The 20,961-nt window shown below is 48.0% G+C and overlaps 2 protein-coding genes across 3 annotated transcripts; both read right to left on the bottom strand.

Annotated features, from left to right (window-relative positions):
- Positions 1-186: 186 nt before the first annotated feature.
- Positions 187-9,253, bottom strand: LOC311422249 (myo-inositol 2-dehydrogenase-like). The gene is made up of 9 exons (XM_084495122.1): positions 8,880-9,253; positions 7,956-8,429; positions 7,284-7,354; positions 6,412-6,520; positions 4,402-4,532; positions 4,013-4,120; positions 2,968-3,086; positions 2,267-2,423; positions 187-1,623 (listed from the first exon to the last, which is right to left on the bottom strand). The coding sequence occupies exons 1-9, from the start codon at positions 9,116-9,118 to the stop codon at positions 1,475-1,477; spliced, it is 1,557 nt and encodes a 518-aa protein (XP_084351248.1). The 5' UTR covers positions 9,119-9,253; the 3' UTR covers positions 187-1,474.
- Positions 9,254-13,361: 4,108 nt separating this feature from the next.
- LRRC47 (leucine rich repeat containing 47) lies at positions 13,362-20,844 on the bottom strand. Of its 2 annotated transcripts, XR_014685241.1 has the most exons (8): positions 19,367-20,844; positions 18,829-19,275; positions 18,261-18,377; positions 17,770-17,860; positions 16,537-16,652; positions 15,542-15,644; positions 15,041-15,130; positions 13,362-14,770 (listed from the first exon to the last, which is right to left on the bottom strand). XR_014685241.1 is itself a non-coding variant. In XM_084495121.1 (7 exons), exons 1-7 carry the CDS (start codon positions 20,000-20,002, stop codon positions 14,531-14,533), a joined length of 1,749 nt encoding a protein of 582 aa, XP_084351247.1. In that variant the 5' UTR covers positions 20,003-20,844; the 3' UTR covers positions 13,362-14,530. The 2 variants fall into 2 exon arrangements, 1 of the variants encoding a protein (XP_084351247.1); XM_084495121.1 differs by lacking the exon at positions 17,770-17,860.
- Positions 20,845-20,961: the final 117 nt, after the last annotated feature.

Below are 20,961 nucleotides of genomic sequence, written 5' to 3'. Positions count from 1 at the left end.
AACAAGAACACCTGGCAAGGCAAGAGTGCCATGGATGCACAGATGTGATCGCCTTAAAACACCACCAAAATGAGAACACCACCCTTGCTGTTAATAAGTTGCGATTGAAAGAGGTAAATGTCTGCTTCATTGTGGGTGTAGGTTGTTCCCCCCCCCCCAGTAAATGACTAGAAAAGAGAGCACAAAATTAGTAACAATCTTTATCATTAAGACATCGCTTTTCCGAGTTTGAAAAATTACACCATTAAAAACAATTTCCACAAGAGAGTTGTCTTTAGTTGTAACTGTCATCGCTCTAGTTTTAGTAATATATACTGCATATATTGGAATCGGAAATCAATTAACTAAAGAATCTTCCAAGGAGGGATGTCTATAAACACTCAAGGCAAAACTGTTATTTTAATACAATAAAAAAACTTTCAAAAGGTTTTGAAAACCGACATGTGAGAAATAAACAACAGCCAAATCTATATACCAGCAACAAGCTCAACATAAGAGTAAAAAGGTAGAAATAACCTGGTTTAAAAGCAGACTTGCCTCTTGTTGAAGGCACTATCCTTTTCTGTGCTGTATATTCCCAGTCTTCTAGACTGTAAAAAAATACCTTTAAGATATGCAGAGTGCCCTTTGTGCACTCAAAGAAAGTGATTATTAGTTCATTTTTGCTACTAAAATATTAACGTATGTGCTTGCACTTAGGCACAGAAAGCAAAAGCCTCCAGCCAGCTCCCCTGCCTTGCAGCAGGCGCTGAGGAACCCATGCAATGGACACGTCTCAGTCACAGCTGTTGTACAGGGCCCCTGCACAATTCACAAATTGCATTCTGATTTTTTTTTCTTTAAATAACACAGTGCTTATTATCAAAATGCCCAGTGTGTTGATTCTCTATGAAATGGTCTTAGTTTACAACCTTACTACGAAGTTTCTCACCTCTCTTAAATCAGCACTGTTGGAGGTTTCCCTCCCCGTTTTTTTCACTTCTCTCCACTATCCCCCAGGAAAGTTAGACCCTAACTTCTCAGCTAGGCATTTGCAATCTATAGCATAGATTTAGAACACCCAGTAAAAGCAACAAACAAAACAATAAATATGAGGCCGGGGCTGAGCTCAGCACAGCAGTCACACTCCAGCACACACCGATAGGAAGCGCACGGCCCAGCCGGGTGCTCTCCCTCCCTCCCTTGTGAGCACGGCATCACCTGCACAAAAAGCTGCCACAAAGCTGCCAGAGCACGGTGCCCACTGTGGCAGGGGGCAGTTTATGGCCCCTCACCATGTCCTGAGGAGCACTGGATGTGCTACAAGGCATCCGCAGCAGCGCTAAGCACTTCTAGTTTGAATACGCTTCCGTGCTCTGGGCATTTCCAGTGGAAATGCAAGTCTAAGGTGACAGTGGAGACATCACCAGGTGAAAAGACTTCACCGTAGCGCAGCTTAAAGATTATCCTTCACCTCAGAAATCAGCAGCGTGAGTCACATTATCTCAGTCTTGACCACAGCCGAATCCATTGCTTCATTGCGCAGGTCAACAGCGGATCCGTTTCTCCAGGACTGCTCGGCAGCTGCAGCCACCTGGACGGCCCAGAGGAACTGCTCTTTGGTTATCGCGGGAGGCTCTTTGCCTGCAGGGACAGAACGGAAGAATTCATCCCCCTCTTTCCTGTTCCTGAAACTCAAATCCTGTATTTTTGTCGCTGAGGTCAACAGAACGGAACCGTTTCATTCCATAAGGACAACCAGGATTTTGGATGAGGCTCTCCCACGCTATTGCAAACGGCTGCTTCCCTCGTAAAAGACGTTAAGGTCCCACACAGCGTTTCCTCCCCACTTTCATTTATTCTTGGAACACAAGTTTTCGGATCAACACTCCTTCCCTCACCCATCTCACTGACTCAGAAGTGAGAAAAGCCCCTGTACTGCAGCAGCACACCCCTATAATGCAGCTGACCCGTTCAGTTTCAGTCCTTGAAACAAGAATTGCTGTTCGTTCCTCCATCGAGCTGCCACCTCCTCCTGCGGCCGTCAGGACAGCAGGCCTGCATGCAAAAGCCTGGGTTTGCTTACAGGGAGCTCTCTGACCACTGCACAATGCTGGATTAAGCCTAACCATGATGAATCTCACTCCTGATTTTCACATCTACGCATATTTTTTTCTGGGGATTTCAGACACAAACACCAAATCGCAGTTGCTACTGGAACAACTTCCCAGTGAAGTTTTCACTCAAAGTGAATCCAAAGCAATAATAATGCAAGCTTTCATCTTACCTTTCAGGGTTCTCAGAAAGTGTCGAAAGAGCCCCCGGTGTGCCTCCCTGTAACGATCAGCTTGGGTCTGTGTACATATGGACACAGAAGTTCCGTGCTCTGTAATCCCCAGGGGATTCTGGTTATCTACCCGTAACGTTCCTTGAGAACCGTGAACCTGCAGGAAAAGCAAAAAGTTAGAAGAACAAGGTTTTCATCTCACTGTCCGTTTGATCTTAAACCTGGCTAGTGTACAAAAGCCCAGGTTTGTATGACCAAGTAAAAAGCAGCTGCTGATTTTTGGAGTTGACAGGTGATAATGCCTCTGATTTTACACTTCTCTTCCCCTTTAACGTCTTTTATACTTGCAAGGCTTTAGCCCTTGCTGCAGTCCTAGACACACCCTGGGAAGACAACGACAAGATAGAGAACAACACTGCAGCCTCGAGAGCTGACATCAATTCCTGCTCTAGCATGACCGCGTGCAGCTAATAACCCCTGCAGAATAACGTACAGGAGGCAGAATCTGGGTACCAGAAGAGAAAAGAGACTGTAAGTTAACCAAACACAAGCAGCTGCTGAGGTACAGAGGTGTTCTGTGACACGGGTCTGCGGGTGTATGCACGGGGCACAGCACATGCTGCTCCAGGCAAACATACACAGGGAAAACTTGTTCTAGCCTGTGGCGTCACGACAGACGTATCTTAAAAGCAAGAACGCACCTCTAGTCTCTGATCACAGCTTTTAGTGCAGTGCTGACTGATGTCCAAAGTAACAATTGCTCCGCTAGGAAATTTCATGCTGACTGCTACAGTGTCTGCGTCCTTCAAGCAGGCCATATCTGAGTGACAAAAAAGGCACTCGCTCACACCAGAACAGCAAACACTACTATGACACAGCGATTTTCTTCCTTTAAGAGGCAATGCAGGGTCCAGAATACTTTCAAACAGGAAGCGAGGAGACAGCAAAGTGCTTTTGGGAGCATACGCCAGCTGGTTTACCTTCACCGTCACTTCTGGAGGAAAACTGCCAGGACTCCACTATCCAAGCCCACGGCTTTTCCTGCAGCTGACTTCACTTCCTCCTCCAAACACATTTGCTTTTGCAACTTATCAGTACCAAGAATAAGCAACTTTCAGCACTTTGCTAGAAAGAGGCAGATTGTATAAATTCCTCTCCGGGGCATTTTGCTTGCTGCATTTCACAGATGACAGCATTGCATACCTTACCTCCTGACAGCAGCAAGCCAATGTTGGCAGCGGCTGACATTAATTAAAGCTTTAAATTTCCATTTAAAAACTGGAAGTTAATTTAAATTTGTCTGGTAACCCAGGGAGTGTTGGTCAATCCAGCATAAATTGACATTTTTAACTGTGTTGAGCTCAGCAGGAAAGCACTGGAGAAAAATTCAAGCAGAGAACTGAGAATACTGCGATAACGTTTGTGTAACCGTAAGGCTTTGCTGATTATTTTCTGTATTCTGGTTTTCAAGTGGCAAACCATCAAAGTTCAGCAACAGTTCTACGGCAACTATTTCACATCAGTGGGAAAGAGACAATTCTGAAACATTTGGTAAATATTCTGTCTAAAATGATTTTTTTTTTAGGAACTTGCTTCCTACTTCACTGACTATTTTTGTGGCAGTTCTATCATGGAACAATCACAGCATGGCTACCATGCTCTTGTAACAGTTCTTCCTAATTTTAGTACTGAAGTAACTGAGAAGCCCAGAGGTACACAATAAACTATCAAAATATTTGGTCTTACCTGTGCAGAACGCATGCCCCAGTGAAAATATCGTGTCTGGTGCACTCTCTCCCAACAACAAACTGACAATATCTATATCGTGCACAGCAGCATTATAAAAAATTCCACCTGGAAGAAGCAAAACTGGTCATTAAGGCCTTCACACTGAAAACCCATGGCTAATGTACATTTCTGAAATGCACTGGGATTGATATTAAAGCCACCTACATCCCAGAAGCCAATACTAAGGGCAGATAGCAGTATGCAGCTGAAATCAATTCTAGTAAAGAAAATACTCTTCTAGAGAAAGAGACACGCACCTTACAGCCACACAGACCTAAGGAACCTTCCGGCAGCACACAGGACAAGACCCGTTTCCAGCCCTGTCAGATGAACGAGCCGCGCAGTACCTGACGTTTTGAGGAAGCCCAGGGAAGCCGCCGGGTACACGCTGCTGGTCGTTGCTATCCGGTGGATCCTCCCCAGGGCCTGGCAGCCACGCACCTTCTTGCAGAGGAACTGCAGCGCGGGGTCGAAACGCCTGCAGAGGGGAACAAGCAACGTGGAACACTGCTGGGGCACAGCAAGGTCGCTGGGCCCCTCTGCCAGCGCAGCGCAAGAGGCCGACTTGAACACAGACAGCGGCGAGCGTGCGACGCCTGAACCTCACCAGACTGGCGGGGTGACACCCTGCTTTCTAATTTGAGCCCCTCAGTATGTATTAATTCTGCTTCTGGCAAACGAGCCTCATGTCTATACTTTGGGAGACTTAAGCTAACAATTTTATGGAGTAAATTAAAACTCTGGGGACTGAAAGCCCCTCGCAAGTCCAACAAATTACCTACAGTTCTTCTCAGAGCCCTACTTACAGGTTTCAATTCAGTTGAGTGTTGACCAAAACCTCAGTTCAGATTCAACCTTATGGCTGGGGAACAGACCTGCACATGTAGCACTCAAATGGAAAAGGCAAACGTTAGGGCAAGCATTTTGTGTAATTATGCATTAGTATATGTAATATACTAATATATATTTATTAGCATATATATACATAATATGTGTATCTCTCCGAGTAAGTTTTGTTTGCAATGAGATTAACTGCTCTCGAGAGAGAAGCACTAGGCAATCACGGTTGTTTACTAACAACCCACATCCACACTCACCAGAGGGTGTTAAATCCTGAGCATAAGTTTAAAGCAGCATTCCTGCCTCGTAGCAGAGCTCCCCGAATCCCCGTAAGTTTAACAGTGCAGAAATTAATTGAAATTAATCTACTTTCCTTCTCTTTCAATTACTTAATCTTAAGGGTCCAGATGTAAAGTCACAAGTGGAAATATCACTTTATCAAGATTAATAGGTCTATTTCCACCAGATGGGCCAATAATTCTAACACCAACCAGAGGCTTCACAGCCTTGGAGTTTGCTGCGAGTGGCAAGTTGAAGTAACAGATGAGCTCAATGTCTCCCTGAAGATGGTGCTCTAAAAGGAATTGAAAAGGTTGCTGAAAGGTTCTTCTCTTAGAGTTACTCTAAACTTTCATTGTTATTTGCTAGCACAGGTATTTCAGTTTCACGGGATCAACATTCTTCAAGTCAGTACAGTTAGAGATCTAATTAACAAATCAGTGAAAATTGGAAAAAGTTACAAAAAGAGATCAGTTTTTGGTATTACAAAGGCACATTCAAACTTTGAAAGAGTCTGTTTCTACGCTATTGTGAAGATTACAGCTAATGCCTTCTTCCCATGTTATTTCTAGTGTAGTGCAGCAGAGCTGTCAAACAGGAAGAAAGGACACCCTCAGAAGTTTCATGAAGAAGTCTACTTCATGAGCAAAGTTTAATGCCACAGCGTTCCTACGATGAACAGGGTTGTAAACCAAATGCTTTCCAACAGAGCAATAACAAACAGATCTCAGTAGCTGTATGCTTAATAAAACCACAGAGCTGCCTGACCTGGTGGTTCTATTTGCATAAAAAACTACAAAAGAAGATCCTGTTTTCCCTAAAACCATGGAGCAAGGAGTTGTCTCAGAGAATGGCACAGCGTCACCAGAATGTTTCCTCCTCTGAAGCTCAAACACGAGCATTTGCAAAGCCTTGAAGGGACTGATGAAATCTGGACCCCCAATTACCATCGTCTATTCTAAAAATTAGAATCGAGCTTTCATGCCTTGAAAGCTTTGCTGTTTGACTATCATTCCACTAGATTTTATTTTAATCTCATGACAGCTAAGATTTTATCTCCATTAAGCATGAAGAATTAATCCAAGCCAATTAACTCTCAGATAATAAGCAATGCTCAATAGGCAGCAGCAAAACTAAATGTATCTGAGGACGAATAAAGGACAGCTTGAGAAATCAATGCTACTTTCAGACATGAGCTTCTTAATGAGTACAAATCCTAAAGAAAAATCAGGTCTTACTTGTAGAATCCACAAACCAATGGTCTTCCACATCTGTTGGCTTCATCGAAGCACGTCTCTGCTGTCTGCCTGTCAAAACTGGGCAGCCTCTCACAAAATACACCTTTTCCTGTGCAAAAGGTCACAGAACACAGAATTAAAGGCAGAACAGTCTGCACTACACATTTTCATCTTGAAATATTGTACATGTTGTTATATTCTAGAAAATCCGTTTCATGAATCCAGTGCTTCCTATCTGTTGATGCCAATAATTTCCTTTTTGCTGCCAGCTACGATCATTTTATTAGCTAGTTACAAGCCACAAGAAGCACGGCTGTTGAGATAAGCAGCTTTCTTTTGATTCCCAGCTGTATGTCTAGGACTGGGCTTTCTGGGTGAGAAAGGCGTAGTACAGACCCCACTGGTGTTCAAGCCATCAATGTGAGTGCAGGAGGTAGCAGTTAGTAGGCTGACTTCTCTTCAACTGCACAATTAGTTTGCACAACTCAAGGGACACTGCTGAAATGAGAAAGCAGTAATTTTTACTATTTTTTTTTTAATTTTAATTAAGGAGCTGCTGCAGATGCTATGAAATTAGGAGTGGAGGAGACAGACAAGTAAGGCAAATGTAAAGATCCTCCCAGTTTTGCTGAGCTTCGCAGCAACAGTATGGAGTCTGCAGCTGAGAATGGAAACAGGAGCTCTACAGCCCTGATCCAGACACTGAGCTCTCTTATACAGCCATCACAAGCAGAAAGTTTGGCTGATTTCCTTTAAATCTTACATCAAAAGATAAACTTTGCATTCTGCAAGCATTTAGCAAGCACACAAGGCCTCCTTCAGTGTGCGTTACCACTACAAATAAAAGCTGAGTTTGCAGCAGCTCCTCTTACCAGCTCGCAGAGCATCTATCACGACCTCAGAAGCTTCTTCAGGAGGTGAACAAACGATGACTCCAGAAACTCTGCAAAAGTCAAAAGAAAGTTCTTCAGTGAAGACAACATTTAGAGGAACAGTCAGTGCCTTCTTCCAACTACAGCTGTTTTTATGCTAGCTTTAACTTCTGAGGATGAATTTTAAACAGGCATAAAACCCCATCACTCTGGAAGAGCGTATTATGTTACAGAAGGAACTCAGTACCCACTTGCAGGGATGCAGACTGTAGGGCACTGATGCTCAGAAGTGACAGCAGTACAGTAATGAGAGTTTTAACCTGATCTCTTAATTCAAGGTCAGTAACCGCATTAGGTTTTCTCAAAAACCTCTTGTTAAAGTACACAATCCCTTAGCTAAAATGAAAACCTGCACAATGAAGCTGCGTTGTTTTTCCTGCACCTTAAAGGGGAAAGCTTTTCAAGTGTCTCCAAGACTACTTGCATTCTGCTGGTTAGAACATGCAGTGAAACCTAAAACCATTTACAAGGCAGAGCTGTTGAAGTGACGGGTACATCTTAGCTTATTTTCATTTTTTAAATTTCTAATATTGAGCCCATCTTTTTTAAAAAAAGTCTGCCTTTCAGTTTTGCAATGACATTTAAAACACTCATTTGAGAAGTGGCTGATACCGCTGGTCGTTGAGCACGATGTCGGCGTCCTGCTGCCGCAGCACCCGCGTGCCAGCCAGGAACTCGGCGCTGAAGGCACGTTCCACCTCGTGCAGCCGGTCCTCCACGACGTACAGCAAGCAGCAGCCGTTTTCTTCCACTAAGCTTTGGAACAAGGCGTTATCGCCGAGCTCTGTGCCAAAGAGGGCGAGGCCGAGGCCACCAGCACCGCAGCCTCCCAGCACCGCGCCGTCATGGGCCTGGGGCACGGCCGGGCTCCGGCTGCTCCTCTCAGCGGGCGCGGGTGCGATCCTCACACGTAAGGCGGTGAAGGCTGAGGTGGACGGGGCTTGGTCTGGGGCCGGGGTGGATCCGACGGCACCGGGGAGCAGCGAGGGGCCCCCGGTGGTGGTGGCGGCGAGGACGAGGGGAGGCTGGGCGAGCAGGGACGGGGCGTCGAGCTGCAGCGGCAGGCTGATGTCGGGGCCTGCGGAGCTGGAGGGAGGAAAGGGGGAAGGTGAGGGGAGAGGGCAGGGAAAGGGGAAGGTGAGGGGAGAGGTAAAGGGGAAGGTAAAGGGGCAGGTGAGGGGAGAGGTGAGGGGGTAGATGAGGGGAGAAGTAAGAGGAGAAAGGGGCAGGTAAAGGGGACAGGTAAAGGGGATAAGTAAGAGAGTAGGTGAGGGGACAGGTGAGGGGAGAGGTAAGGGGACAGGTAGAGGTGAAGGTAAGGGGAGAAGTGAGGGGAGAAGGGGGCAGGTTAGGAGACAGGTAAAGGGGACAGGTAAGGGAGTAAGTGAGAGGGGCAGTAAAGGGGCAGGTGAGGGGACTCGCCCTGCGCCCTCCCTTGCCCCCTCTGGCTCGGATCACGAAGGGACCCGTCCCCGGGGCAGCTCGGAGCGGATCCCCATGCCCCCCCCATATCCCCCCCGTGTCCCCCCCTCTCACAGCAGCAGCGGGGCGCGCTGCCGGGCCAGGCGGCGGTTGCGGTAGTGGCGGCCAGAGGCGAGGTGCTCGAGGATGCGGTCGCGGCGCACCCGCAGCGGCAGCTGGCAGGACGAGCACCACAGCGACTCGGCCACCGCCTCCCCCCCTCCGCCGCCGCCTCTCTCCGGCCGCTGCCGCTTGACGGCCAGCTCCGAGAACTCGGCGGCGTAGTCGTGCAGCGTCTTCTTCCTCCGCCCCATGGCGGCGGCGGCTCCGGCCGCGGAAGCGGAAGGCGGTGCCGGGCACGGCGGGGAGGGGGCGGCCGAAACCGGGCCCGGCTCCACGATGGGTTCCCCGATGGGTTCCCCGAGGGGCTCCTCACACCGCCGGGACGCGGCCGCGGAGCCCCCCTGGCCGTGGGGAGAGGAGCGGGGCCCCCCCCGCCTGCCCCTCGCCCGCTGTCCCGGCACCAGCCACAGGGCGACGTCGCCGTCCCCGCCCGGTAGGGGCGGCCCGAATCCCCCCCCCCCCCCCCCCCGGACCGTTGGGAGCCCCCCGGGGTCGTTGGGAGCCGCTCGGGGCCGCCGTCTGAGCCCGGCTGTCCCCGCAGGTGGCCGCCGCGACGCCCCGGGCTCCCCCGGAGCCCCCACGATGGAGTGGGACAGGAGGGCGACGAGTGTAGGGGTAGGGCCCGGCCCCGACCCCCGAGGGGGAGACCTGTGGTGTGTGAGCACCGTCGATGAAAAGGTGAGGGGGAGCCTGGCCGCTGCCCCTTCCTTCCATCCCCGTCCATCCCCATTTATCCCCTTCCATCTCCTTCCATCCCTGTCCGTCCCCTCGGACAGCCTGGCTGTGTTATGGCCCCGTGTTCCCTAGGAACAGAGCCTGGCAGCGCTGAGGGAGGAGGTTGAGCGGCTCTCCAAGTACAAGGCGGAGTGCGCGCAGAAGGACGAGGTGATCTCCGGGCTGCTGAAGGAAACAGAAAGCCTGAAGAAGGAGCTGGAGCTGCTCAAGGGCGGCGGAGACGCGGAGCTGGTAACTGCTGGGGTGCTGAGGCTGCTCCCTGCCATGCCGTCGTCCACTGTGGGTGGCAGGGAGGCAGGCTGCTCTTCAAGCACAAATGTCCTGCAGGCAGGAGTGGCGGACAGGCAGGGATGTTTGGAAAAGCCACCGTGCCAGCGAGACCCCTGGGATGTGGGGATGCGATTTGTACTCCCCCCGTTGGGGCTCATCATCCCAGCAGGGCGGAGAGCAAAGGGCTTCAGCCCCAGTTCTGAAACTCCCTCTCTCCACACAAGGCTTTAGCACAGCTTCTTAAGTCCTTATTTCTTCTTTACAGTATGCAGAAATGGAACAAGAGAGCTCAAATGAAGAAGCCGCCGAAGAAGCTGCCGAAGAAGCCGCCGAAGAAGCCACCAAAGAAGCTGCCGAAGAGGCCGCCAAAGAAGCCGCTGAAGAAGCCGCCGAAGAAGCCACCAAAGAAGCTGCCGAAGAGGCCACTGAAGAAGCCGCTGAAGAGGCCGCCGAAGAAGCACTCAGTGACACCAGCGCTCCAGGGCTCTTTCTGGAGCAGGCAGGAGAGGAGACACTGATTGCCCAGCTCATTGCGTTCCAGGATGCCAACGAAGAACTCTGTGCAGAACTGCAAAATGCACGCGACGACTACAACCTAGCCACAGGTACCATGGGAGAAGGCATCCCCAGAACAGACTACTAGAGACCAAGGTTGTCTTCTTGCAGTTCTGTTTCTCTTATCTAGAAAACAATTCTAGGTTAGTTTCTCATGAGGGTGAAACCACCTGCTTTCAATTGTTGCTTACAGAGTGAGTCAGAAATGCCATGTATTTTGAAACCACTTTCGCTCTCCCCTTAGAAGTACAAGAAAATTGTGCAGAAAGGCCTGACTGGTATTATGGGGTGCTTGCTAGTGTTTCAGCAATCTGGCAAGCCCCTGTGCTTGTGTTACTGGCTCTGTTAGTCCTCAGAAATGCTTCTCCCTCACAGTGAATTGACTTAAGTTTATTATGTATCCCATCAAAGTACTATGAAATGCATTATTAACCAGTGTCATCATGGCTGTACATTAACTTCACCCACAGTCTGTTTGTGGATGGCAACAACAGCTCTGCTTCTGCTTACCTTAAAAAGACTCCATGAGGTCTCTGGCAGGAATTCTGTTTGCTTACAGTAATACTCCAACGTTACAGGTGTCATGTGTTCCTTGCAACGACAACTGGAGATCCAAGAATCCCAGCTTCGGAAAACTGAATCTGAAAATGAAAGGCTTGAAAAGGAGCTCAGAGAGCGAGAAAGTCAGCTACAGGCCATGTCTGCCAAGGTACTACAGAGCTGAGTGGCCACAATCAGGAGAGCTGGCAGCAGGGAATTCAGTTTTTATGAAACATTTCCCTTCCTAATGAGACAGGAGTTGATTAGTGAGCTACAAAACTGAAGTGTAAAATATTTTCCCTTAAGTTTTGCAGTCTGAGAGAAGAACGGAAACATGAAGAAATGATAGTGACAACAGAGAAGGAGAACTGCAGTCTTCGACAGGTGAATCTGGTGCAAGCCCAACATGCTTTTACGGAAAACTCTAGTGTCATCTGATTCACTGTGCTTGTTTTAGGCTTGGAAGAGTGAATTTGCCCCATGAAAAAAACCCACACAGTGAAGTTATTTTGAAAATCTGAATTCTTGAGTTTGTTTTACCACTCATTTTTTTCCTAATAGCAAACTTGCCCCTTTTAGCTATTTAAGTACTCAATACAGTGGTTTTGGAGAAAACCCCAAGTAGTAATAGTTAGCTGTACTGACAAGATTGTAAGTCTGTAGACTGTCCAGGAAATACAAAAAGCATTTGACCCAGATACTGGGGAGATGTGGCCAAGTCTGCTCACTTTCTTCCTCACTGTAATGGCTTGATTTATGTATCTCCTCAGGTTGTCACAGAACAAGAATCCAAACTGGCTGAGCAGAACAAGCTGATCAGTGATCTGCAGGGTGCAGTCAGCCAGCTAGAGGCAGAGGCTCTGAGCAGTCGATACCAGATCCACAAGCAGCAGCGTGCCCAGGAAGAGATGCAGAGCCAAGCTGAAACACTGCAGCACACGGAGCTGCAAACTAGAGTGGCACTCGAGTGCCTCACCAGCAGGGTAAATACAGCCTCTTTCACTTCAGATTCCTACCTCCCTGGTAAGAGATGCTTCAACCATTTCAAGCAGAGTCTGAAAGCTTAGAAACATTCCCAGGCAGAAGCACAGCAGGAGGCTCACTGGGGCACTGAAATCCTTTGCTCCCTGGGCTGATTTTTCTTTGCAGCTACAGGGCTGAAGGAGAAAGAAAATGAGCCCATTTGCTTGCCTGCTTTCTAGCACGCAGCCCATATTTCAATGACAAAGCACACTAGCCTCAAATACTGGAAACCCTCAAGAAACAGTTTTGAATTCACAGCAGTTCTGTCACCAGATTTCTAGTATCTTCCTGACACGAAGTAATAGATACCACCTTAAAGCCATTTCCTGCAGGCATGCTCACTCTGGGCCTCACTCAAGGTTGCCACAATGAGCACAGCAGCCCAAAAAGGGTCTGGGTCCATGCAGAAACACATCATTAGCACAGTACGTACAGTGAAGCCCAGTAAACCCACCCAGTTTCACACGCACAGACTTCCCATTTCATCATCAACTCGTACTTTTTCTAAGTCTGACAGTGTGGTCTCTGTCCTAGCCAACTCCATGCAAGTGCCAAAGAATCATATATAAAGGCTTAACGCACCTCTTTTCTTTCCTCTTTTATCAAAAGTTTGAAAGATTTCGAAGCAAAATAATTCAGGCTACGTTCGGTACAGCAGGCAACAAGCCTCCCCAGGCAGAACTCACTGATGAGGAGGTGCTGGAGGCAATGCAGGTACGTAGCTCGCTGGAATTCTGCTCTCAGGAGCCCACGGGGAACTGGTAAGAGAGCACTACAGCACTGCTGTACACCCAGTGCTTTTCTACCCCTTTACATGTCTTTGATTTTCAGAAGATAATTAATGAGCGGATAGAGTTTCATCAGATGCTGAAACAAAAAGGTGTCAGGGTCCCATCTCTCTACAACATCGACACGGTTACTTCATCACCTACCAATTCTAAGGGTAGGAGGAAGAGTCCTGCAAGGTAGCTTCTCTTAATGCCTGCGAAATAGCCCTAGTGGTTAAGTCTCAACATGGCACCAACTTCAGGCTTCTGTTTGTTTGTTTTCTGGTGATGATTTGATAGCAAATTAAACTTATTTTACTTGATTCAAGTTCTGTGGAATTCAGTTGTTTTCTAATTGCTGAAACTGATTAAACAGCATTCGTAAATCACTGGTCTGTAGAATTATTCTATTTCACAGGGAATTGTGAAGTACTACTTAGGACTGCTCAGATACAAGTAGCTTGAAAAAGTTACCACTGTGCCAAGTTTGTACAGTTACATGACTGGAAAACTCAGCAATGCCCAAACAAGTGACAGTGACATGTGACTGCAAGAACCGTTTTATTTTCCATTCAATATGCAACACGTTGACATATTTGACACAGTATCTGAAAGTTTTGTTAGAGCTCTACATTGTTTCTAATGGGGAAAAAAAGTAAATCCACGGGTCACCCTAGCTTATGGACAGCTCTACATTCATAGTTAGCAGCCAGGATGTAAAAATCACCCAGAGGCTGCAAAATTTAAAAGAACTACGTGTATTTTGGAAGGAGTCCTCAGTCCTCAGCACTCTCCACACTGGAGTGTGACTGAGTGCTCCACCAGCATCACTCTGGGCAAAAACGCTTACCTTCTGGGGAGGCGGGGAGCTTTAGTGGTGTCACTGTAGGACAGTATTGGCCCTCTGAACAGAACTGAAGTTCATAACCAAGAACAAATTCAGATCCTGACCAACAGCTAAGCTGATGAGTGCACAACAAATTCACCATGGCTGGTATTTCCACATGGCTGGATTATGGCTCTAAAACATCCCGGGGAACACAAGCCCCTGCAGTCATTACCTGACTTCACTTAAAAATGAAAGCTGTGTTAAATGTGTTAACACAGAAAAAAAACATCAGAGTAAAACTCATTGCTCAAGTTCTGGCAGTGGTTAGGTTGAAGATTTTTTAAATAGGCAGAATTTTCAGTTTCCTGGTTACTCCAGATATAAAACTATGCAAAATGAGATGTTAGCTAAGTACTTCTGCATCCTGTCTTCAGAACTGGCACACAGAACGTAACTCAGCGTCAGTGCTGTCACCTACTGGACTTCTCAGTTCAGCTACTAAAATAATCCAGGTAAAACACACCAGGAAGAAATAGTTACCTTGCAGAGAAATACGACTGTGTTCATTTTACAAACCGCTATGATGTTGTAATGATTCTCCTTACACATTTGTACATTCTGACTTGAATACGTTGACTACTTTTCTGTTTGCATTTGACGATGATCTTGTCTCCACCTAGTCAGAAAACTGATGACTTCCTATTAAGGCTGAGAGAATGCAACACTCCTTACCATGACTTGATCAAACTTTAAAGTTTTTACACACCCAGGCAGGACACACTCCATCTTTTCTTTAAAACAAACAATCTCACTGCGTGCAAGTTGCATTATTGAATACGGAAAAAAAAAAAAAAAAAGAACAATTTTCTTAGCTTTGACAGCTGCTAGCGTATTACAGTCAGAAGAGAAGAAACTGTGGTTAGGTCAGTTTTTGAAGGATAAAGTACTTTCAGGTTCCCGTCTGTGTCCACCACTCGAACCTGCTCCACTACCAACGGAAAACTCTGCTGTGTATTTTGGCCGGGGTTCACGTTCACTGGTCCACAAAGAGCATCGGGTTCGTTATCTGAGCCTGAGCCTTCTTCCTTATTTTCCAAGGTGAATTTGTTCAGTTCTGCTATTTTCTGTTACAAGCGAAACACAGAAAGCAAGGTTAATTCTGCAGCTAAGCCCTTGGAGCAACTCAAAGTTGTTTTCCACGATGTGAATCTGGCCGGCCTCTAGAGGAATATTTGCATGAAAGCATTCTACAGGGAGGGGAAGAAAGAAAAAACCACCGATTTCTCTCCCTCAAAAAAACCCCACAGCTTCTGTATTCTTCTACACATGAGCAATTAAACATTTTGCTGAGAAGCACCCAAGAACAGACAGGATTATTTTACTGAATTACTTACCAGAATTAGAGTGTCCATGACATCTTTGCATATCTGTAAGCTGGTATCACTTGTCACTTCCAGAAACAGATCATGGGTGGTTTTTCTGATCTGTAGGAGTATCACAGGTAAAGTGAGTAATGAATCAGAGCACACAGACTCACCCACAGCCACTTGGCAATATTTCAGTAGAAAAACAGAATTAAAGGCTTTCATTCAGTTCAACCACAAACAAAGCACTGCCTTTCTTTACAAGTCAAAAACTGTATTCCCACTCTTGTCTTGGCCATTCAATAAAGCCTCCTCTGCAAAAGGAGGCTGGTGCCTTTGGAACAGCCTGCTAGAGGTTTACAAATTTACAAAGGTAAAAATATAACTGAGATTCATTGCAATCCAATAGTCTAGTGGAGAAGAGTAAGGCTTTGGAGATTTGTGTTTGGAACACAATCACAAGTTTCTCTCTCTCAGGAGAAAGAAAGGCTGTTTAATTCTGATTAACCTATTTCCACTAGCAGCTAGTACCTTTGTTTTCTCACTGTTGGTTATTGGTGGGAAAGAAATCACAACACCTTCAGCATCCACAAGACACGGGTAGTTATCTTTGCCATCCAGTAACTGGAGATACCTGCCAAAAAAAAGAAAGGGACAATCAAAAAATAACTGAAATAGCAGCTGGACAAAGCGCCAGAAAACAGTGACAAAAATGAATTAGTGTGCTCCTGATCTACCACGTGACAAAAACAGAAGTCAGAGCACTAAAATTCAGCAAGCTGATGTCACGGTGATGCAGCTAATAACACGAAAGCCACTAGCTACAGGAACTGATGGGCTAGAACCACGAAATAACTCACATCTTCATATCCACACTGTTAAAGTAGTCAGACAGGCTTCTAGCGCCTTCAGAGATTGCAGTGCTTGAGCAGGAGTATCAGAGTCCATCGTCTGATTCTTCCAGACAGCTTACTTACTTAATTCTCCCTCTTACTTACTATGATGGTACACAGTTCTCCATTTCGTACTTGGCAAATTTCTCCAAGGTGCGTGACTGATGGATATGGGTGGTGATCTCTACATGAGCAGTAAACAGAACAGGGTAGCGTGACGCTCTGCTTCACAGCTCGTCTGCTCTTACACGCAGATTGGCAGCACCTCTGATTCGCTTCAGTTACTGAACATGCACAACAAACTTCATTTCTCTTTGGTACCCTTCGACTTGCTGTTTTAAGTACAAGAACTACTCTTAAAGGTGATAAATATGACAAGAATTTACTCTTGATGTAACTAAAAATAATGGAAGTCACTCATCACCATCATTTTACTCTGGGTTACTCTGCAAGCAAAGATTCGGTTCACTGTTTTTCATACCACCTCCTACAAGCTCACACTGAGTTTGTTAGCCCAATCACCATTACAGAACGTACTTCGTAATACATTTGAGCACATTTCTTTCAGTGCTGTTTTTCCATGCAAGAATGAGTTGCCAAAATTGACATGAAGAAAAACAACAAAATACTGACTTGTGCAACCCAGAAACGTTCTGACGCTTCTTCTGTTTCCTCTGCTCCTCTGCTTCTAGCTGCAGCTGACGGAGAAGATCCTTTGCCTTGATCTCCTTTCGACCCAGGGGCATTATCTACACCATACAAGAAAAAAGAAACAATTTTATGAGTGACTCAGACACCAGGATTATTAAAACTCCCTTGTAAGCAAGATGAAAATTAAAACCATGCATCAAGTAGAATTTCTTACAATCAATTTTGTATTTCTACATGTTGCATGGAATTAAGCAACAGCAAATTCTCAGGTGTTCACACGCATCACTGTTCTCCTTAATAGCTTTCCCAGCCTTTCTGGTGCAGTTCTACTGTATACTTTAATTTGTTAAGGCAGCTACAAAATGCAATTCCTCAATGCATGTTCCATTTTTTGGAGCAGGAGTTGCACTTCCAATCATATTGCAAAATATTTGCTGCCAGTACTTCTTCATTTCTGCTACTTGATAACAGAAAATCAAAGGCCAGGCGTTACTCCCAGTTCTTTTCCAGTACTGAAGACTGTTCACCAGATTTTGTTACCATTCAGACTATCCAGCAACAAGTTCATACATTTCACACCATTACTCAAAGCCTCTATGGATTGAAGGTATTTTCTATTTGATCACGCAGCACATTAGACCAAACAGCCCAGGCAATGGAGATAAATGGCTTCTCACCCTAACCTGGGGAGTAGCATTACTAAAACTAAAGTTTCAGTAAATCCTGTGCCTCTTTGCAACAGGATTTTCTCTTGTAGAGGGTATCAGCAATAACAACAAAAAATATCTCCAAGTTTCGGCTAGATCTCATACACAGGGAGGGTTTTTGTCATTGAAGATGTGCCATTGTTCTTAACAACTTATTCAGGCTGTAAGTGCACTTTCTAGTTAATGTGCACAGAGCAGCTACACACAAGTCTAGACAGCAGAATGCAATGGAAACTTTGGGTCAACCCCAAAGTCAGAGCACCCTAACAGGTCAGTCTTACAGCGACATTGCTTCTGGAGGCAGGATATTAAAGGGCCTAAACAAATAAGGATCACAAATTTGAAGTAACATTTTGGTGTTCTGGATTGCAAGTACAGCCTAAGAGTTTGACACACAAATGTACTGCAATCTTTTTTTTTTTTTTTTTTTTTTTTCTTTGAAAGCAGCAACATAAATAACCCAAGCCTGGGTAAACCAACAAAACCTGAATTATTTTAATTAGGTTACCTGGAAGGCTGCTGCCGATCGAGGCACACTCAATGAATGAGCACCTGCTCTGCTGTCTGACACTCCAGGCACTTCCTAACACATACGAGACCTCCAGGGAACATTAAGATGGAAACACCACAACATAGGAGAAAGGATCAACAGTGAAACACCAGTACCTCAACCACCCTAAGCAAAGGCACACGTTAAGCTACATAAGAACGTTTGTAGAGGAAAAAAAGCCTATGCCTGCTTCCCTCACTGGTTTAAGTCCCCAGACAGATGGGCTTATAACTGGTCCTGGAATACCACCAGGCAGCTGTGCAAGGCTTGTTCAAGCGAGGCTCATGACAGCAGGATGGCAAGAACATTAGCTTCAAAATTCCTGGAGTTATTTTTTTTCCTTGCATCTATGGGGTAAGAAGAAAGTTCCTTCCACTCTAAAAGTTCCAGAAAATTAAAGAAAAAAAAGAAAAAACAGGGAAAGATCCACAGTTGGCACTGCCCCCTACCTTCAGCTCACCAGGAGGCTGAACATCATATGTCAGGGGACCTTTGACCAACTGCAAGTCATGGGTGGCAATTGTGGCTGCTGTCCGCTTTTCACAGATGTCTTCGTGCAGTTTAGTCTAAAACATAAAGAATGCAGTCAAAATACAAGAAAGATACCAATGCGATTTACCCCTCCTAGGCTCAGCGTTCTCCTCTATTGAATGTTTGCAGCATTTCCAACTGAGCAACCCTCATTTGCATGGCGTCTGGGCGCGTCCTCGTACAGCACTTAAAAGCTCTGCAGTCTGCATGTTTTGTTTACCCTTTTGGACTAAACCCAGCGTTCCTCTTCACCTGCAGAATAATTTCACCCAAATTACAACCGAAGTGTAAGGAGAGTGAAGCAGAGCACACGAGATGTTTCCCAACCGGGCAGTAAGCACTTTGAGATGGGAAAGCAAGCGCCCAGCACTCGCATCTGCCACCCGAAGGGCCTGTGAGCAGCCTGCCAGGCCACAAAATGTCTCCTTTCAGCGCTGCTGACAACTTTCCCCTCATAAATGAGAATAAGGAGGCCCCAGCAGCTACCTGCGCAGTCAGGAACCTCTTCAGGGCATTGCCCGGGTTCAGGTTTACTCCTTTCAGCACGCAGCACACGATGAAGGGCCGGACGTCTCTGACGCCCGGGCTGACTTTGACAACCAGCGGCGTGGGATTTTCAGAGACGTGCAGCACCTTCACCAGCAGCTTGCTGACGGCCTCCAGCTCGTCCTGCTCCCCTTCCCCGCCGTCCTTTTTCTGCTGCTTCTCCCTTTTCTTCTTCCTGGCCTCCTCCCTGGCGTTCTCGCCCTTGCCCTTGCCGCGGCCGCCGGCCCGCAGGTACTCCAGGATGGCCTTGGTCTGGCAGCCGTTGACCATCTTCTCCAGCCGCTTGTCCCTCAGCTGGTTGCCCCTGAAGTTGGCCTCCTTCAGCCTGGGGCAGTCGGCCAGCGCGGCGGGCAGCTCCGTCAGCCGGTTGTTGGCCAGGTCCAGGCTCTGCAAGAGACGGCGCGGTCAGCGGGGTGACGGGGGATACCGGGAGGTACTGGGGGGTACTGGGGAGGACTGGGGACTGAGCTGCCCGCACCTTGAGGGCCGGCAGAGCGGCGATGTCAGCACCCAGCTCCTCCACCTCGTTGTCGGCGGCCTCGAGGCGGCTGAGGAGGGGGAAGGCGGCGGCGGGCGGCAGCAGGCGGCCGGGCAGGGCCCGCAGGAGGTTGCCCGAGAGCAGCAGCGCCTGGAGCTGAGGCGCGGCTCGGGCCAGCCCCGGGCCCAGCTCCCGCAGCCGGTTACCGCTCAGGTTGAGGCTGCGGAGCTGCGGGAAGGCTGCGGGTTGTTGTTGTTGTTGCTGCTGCTCCCCGCAGCCCTCCGCGCCGCCCAGCTCGGCGGGCAGCTCCTCCAGGCCGTTCCCGGAGAGGTCGAGCAGGCGGAGGGCCGGCAGCTGCCCGCCCAGCCCCGGGCTCAGCCCGGCGGGGCCCAGCGCGTTGCAGCGCAGCACCAGCGTGTGCAGGGCGGGCAGGGAGGCCGCCAGCCCCGGGCCCAGCTCCCGCAGAGCCGCGCAGCCGCTCAGCTCCAGCGACTGCAGCAGCGGCAGCCCCAGCAGCGCCGCCGGCAGCCGCCCGCCGCCCGCCGCCACCCGCTCCGACACCGCCGCGCCCGGCAGACACAGCTCCCGCCGCCGCTCCCGGGCAGCAGCCTCCAGCTCCGGCCACGCCGCCTCCATGCCGAGCCGTGCCGTGTTATTCCGTGCTGTTCCGAGCTGTTCCGAGCCCTACGGATCCGCCCCGAGCCGCGCCCGCCGCCACCGAGCCTGCGCCGGCAGCCGGGGGCGGGCGCCCCGCTCACTCCTCGCCCGCAAAAGTGGGTTCACCCCGGCCTGCGAGCCCGGTAATTGGGTTTTAAAAAGAGGTTATGGGGCTGATGGAAGGGCTTTTTTCTCCCGAAGCGGCGGTGACAAAAGGAAAGGCCCTGGTTGAGTATCCAGGGACCGCGGGACGAGAGCACTGGTGCCGGAGCTCGGTGCTGGAGTTCGGTGCAGCCCCGCCGGCAGGGCCGCTGGCTGCGCTCCTGCAGTCTCTGCTGGCCGAAGGGATGCAAAGGGCCGGGCAGAGCACCGGGTACAGCATGGAAGAAGCCATCGGATGGGAAAAAAACACAGGGTGGGGACCACGGCTTCATTCCTGCTTTAACAGCGATGCTCCATCACTCCAGACTCCAGTCTTCCACCCTTCTCTCGGTTCACCAGACCTGCTCACCTGTAACATGCCTTACTTTGGCCAGTTTGTGGCACAAAACCAAACTTCACTTTGTTCTTTACTCCAGTGTTTATTTTGCCGCAGCAGAAAAGAGATGTTAAATGAAAGGCAGCAGCCCAGGTAAATTGTCCTTTTAAATTGACATAAAGGGCACTACTTTGCCCAAAAAAGGTCCTTTCAAGTCCTAAAAACTCCTTCCATCTTCTCACTGGGAAGTATTTCTCATTCTTACACTTGAGTAGTTAATATTATCTTTAAACCTTGCTTTGGGGGTGCAAAGTAGTCTAAAGCTACCTCCCCATCTCACCGAATGTTACACGCTATAAAATACATGTACGTAATAACAGATTCCTTTAAGATGTTGCTAGAAAGCCACTCCAGATTCGAAAAAAATTACACAGATCAGCCAGCAGAACACGACCCTCAC

Source organism: Aythya ferina, assembly GCF_964211825.1.
Source record: "Aythya ferina genome assembly, chromosome: 21".
NCBI classification, from domain to species: Eukaryota; Metazoa; Chordata; class Aves; order Anseriformes; family Anatidae; genus Aythya; species Aythya ferina.
The sequence above is the reverse complement of the archived record's forward strand: the minus strand, read 5'-3'. Positions and strand labels throughout refer to the sequence as shown.

What these genes read in the sequence shown, in the direction of transcription:
- LOC311422249 (XM_084495122.1), bottom strand. Translation starts at nt 9,118, where the DNA reads ATGGGGCGGAGGAAGAAGACGCTGCACGACTACGCCGCCGAGTTCTCG. An exon ending in GATAGATGCTCTGCGAGCTG is followed by an intron (nt 6,521 to 7,283) that starts GTAAGAGGAGCT and finishes CCTTTTGCACAG; the next exon opens with GAAAAGGTGTATTTTGTGAG. An exon ending in GCTGTGATCAGAGACTAGAG is followed by an intron (nt 2,424 to 2,967) that starts GTGCGTTCTTGC and finishes CTTTTCCTGCAG; the next exon opens with GTTCACGGTTCTCAAGGAAC.
- LRRC47 (XM_084495121.1), bottom strand. Translation starts at nt 20,002, where the DNA reads ATGGAGGCGGCGTGGCCGGAGCTGGAGGCTGCTGCCCGGGAGCGGCGG. An exon ending in AGCCTCCTGGTGAGCTGAAG is followed by an intron (nt 16,653 to 18,260) that starts GTAGGGGGCAGT and finishes TGTATGGTGTAG; the next exon opens with ATAATGCCCCTGGGTCGAAA. An exon ending in CCAACAGTGAGAAAACAAAG is followed by an intron (nt 15,131 to 15,541) that starts GTACTAGCTGCT and finishes ATACTCCTACAG; the next exon opens with ATCAGAAAAACCACCCATGA.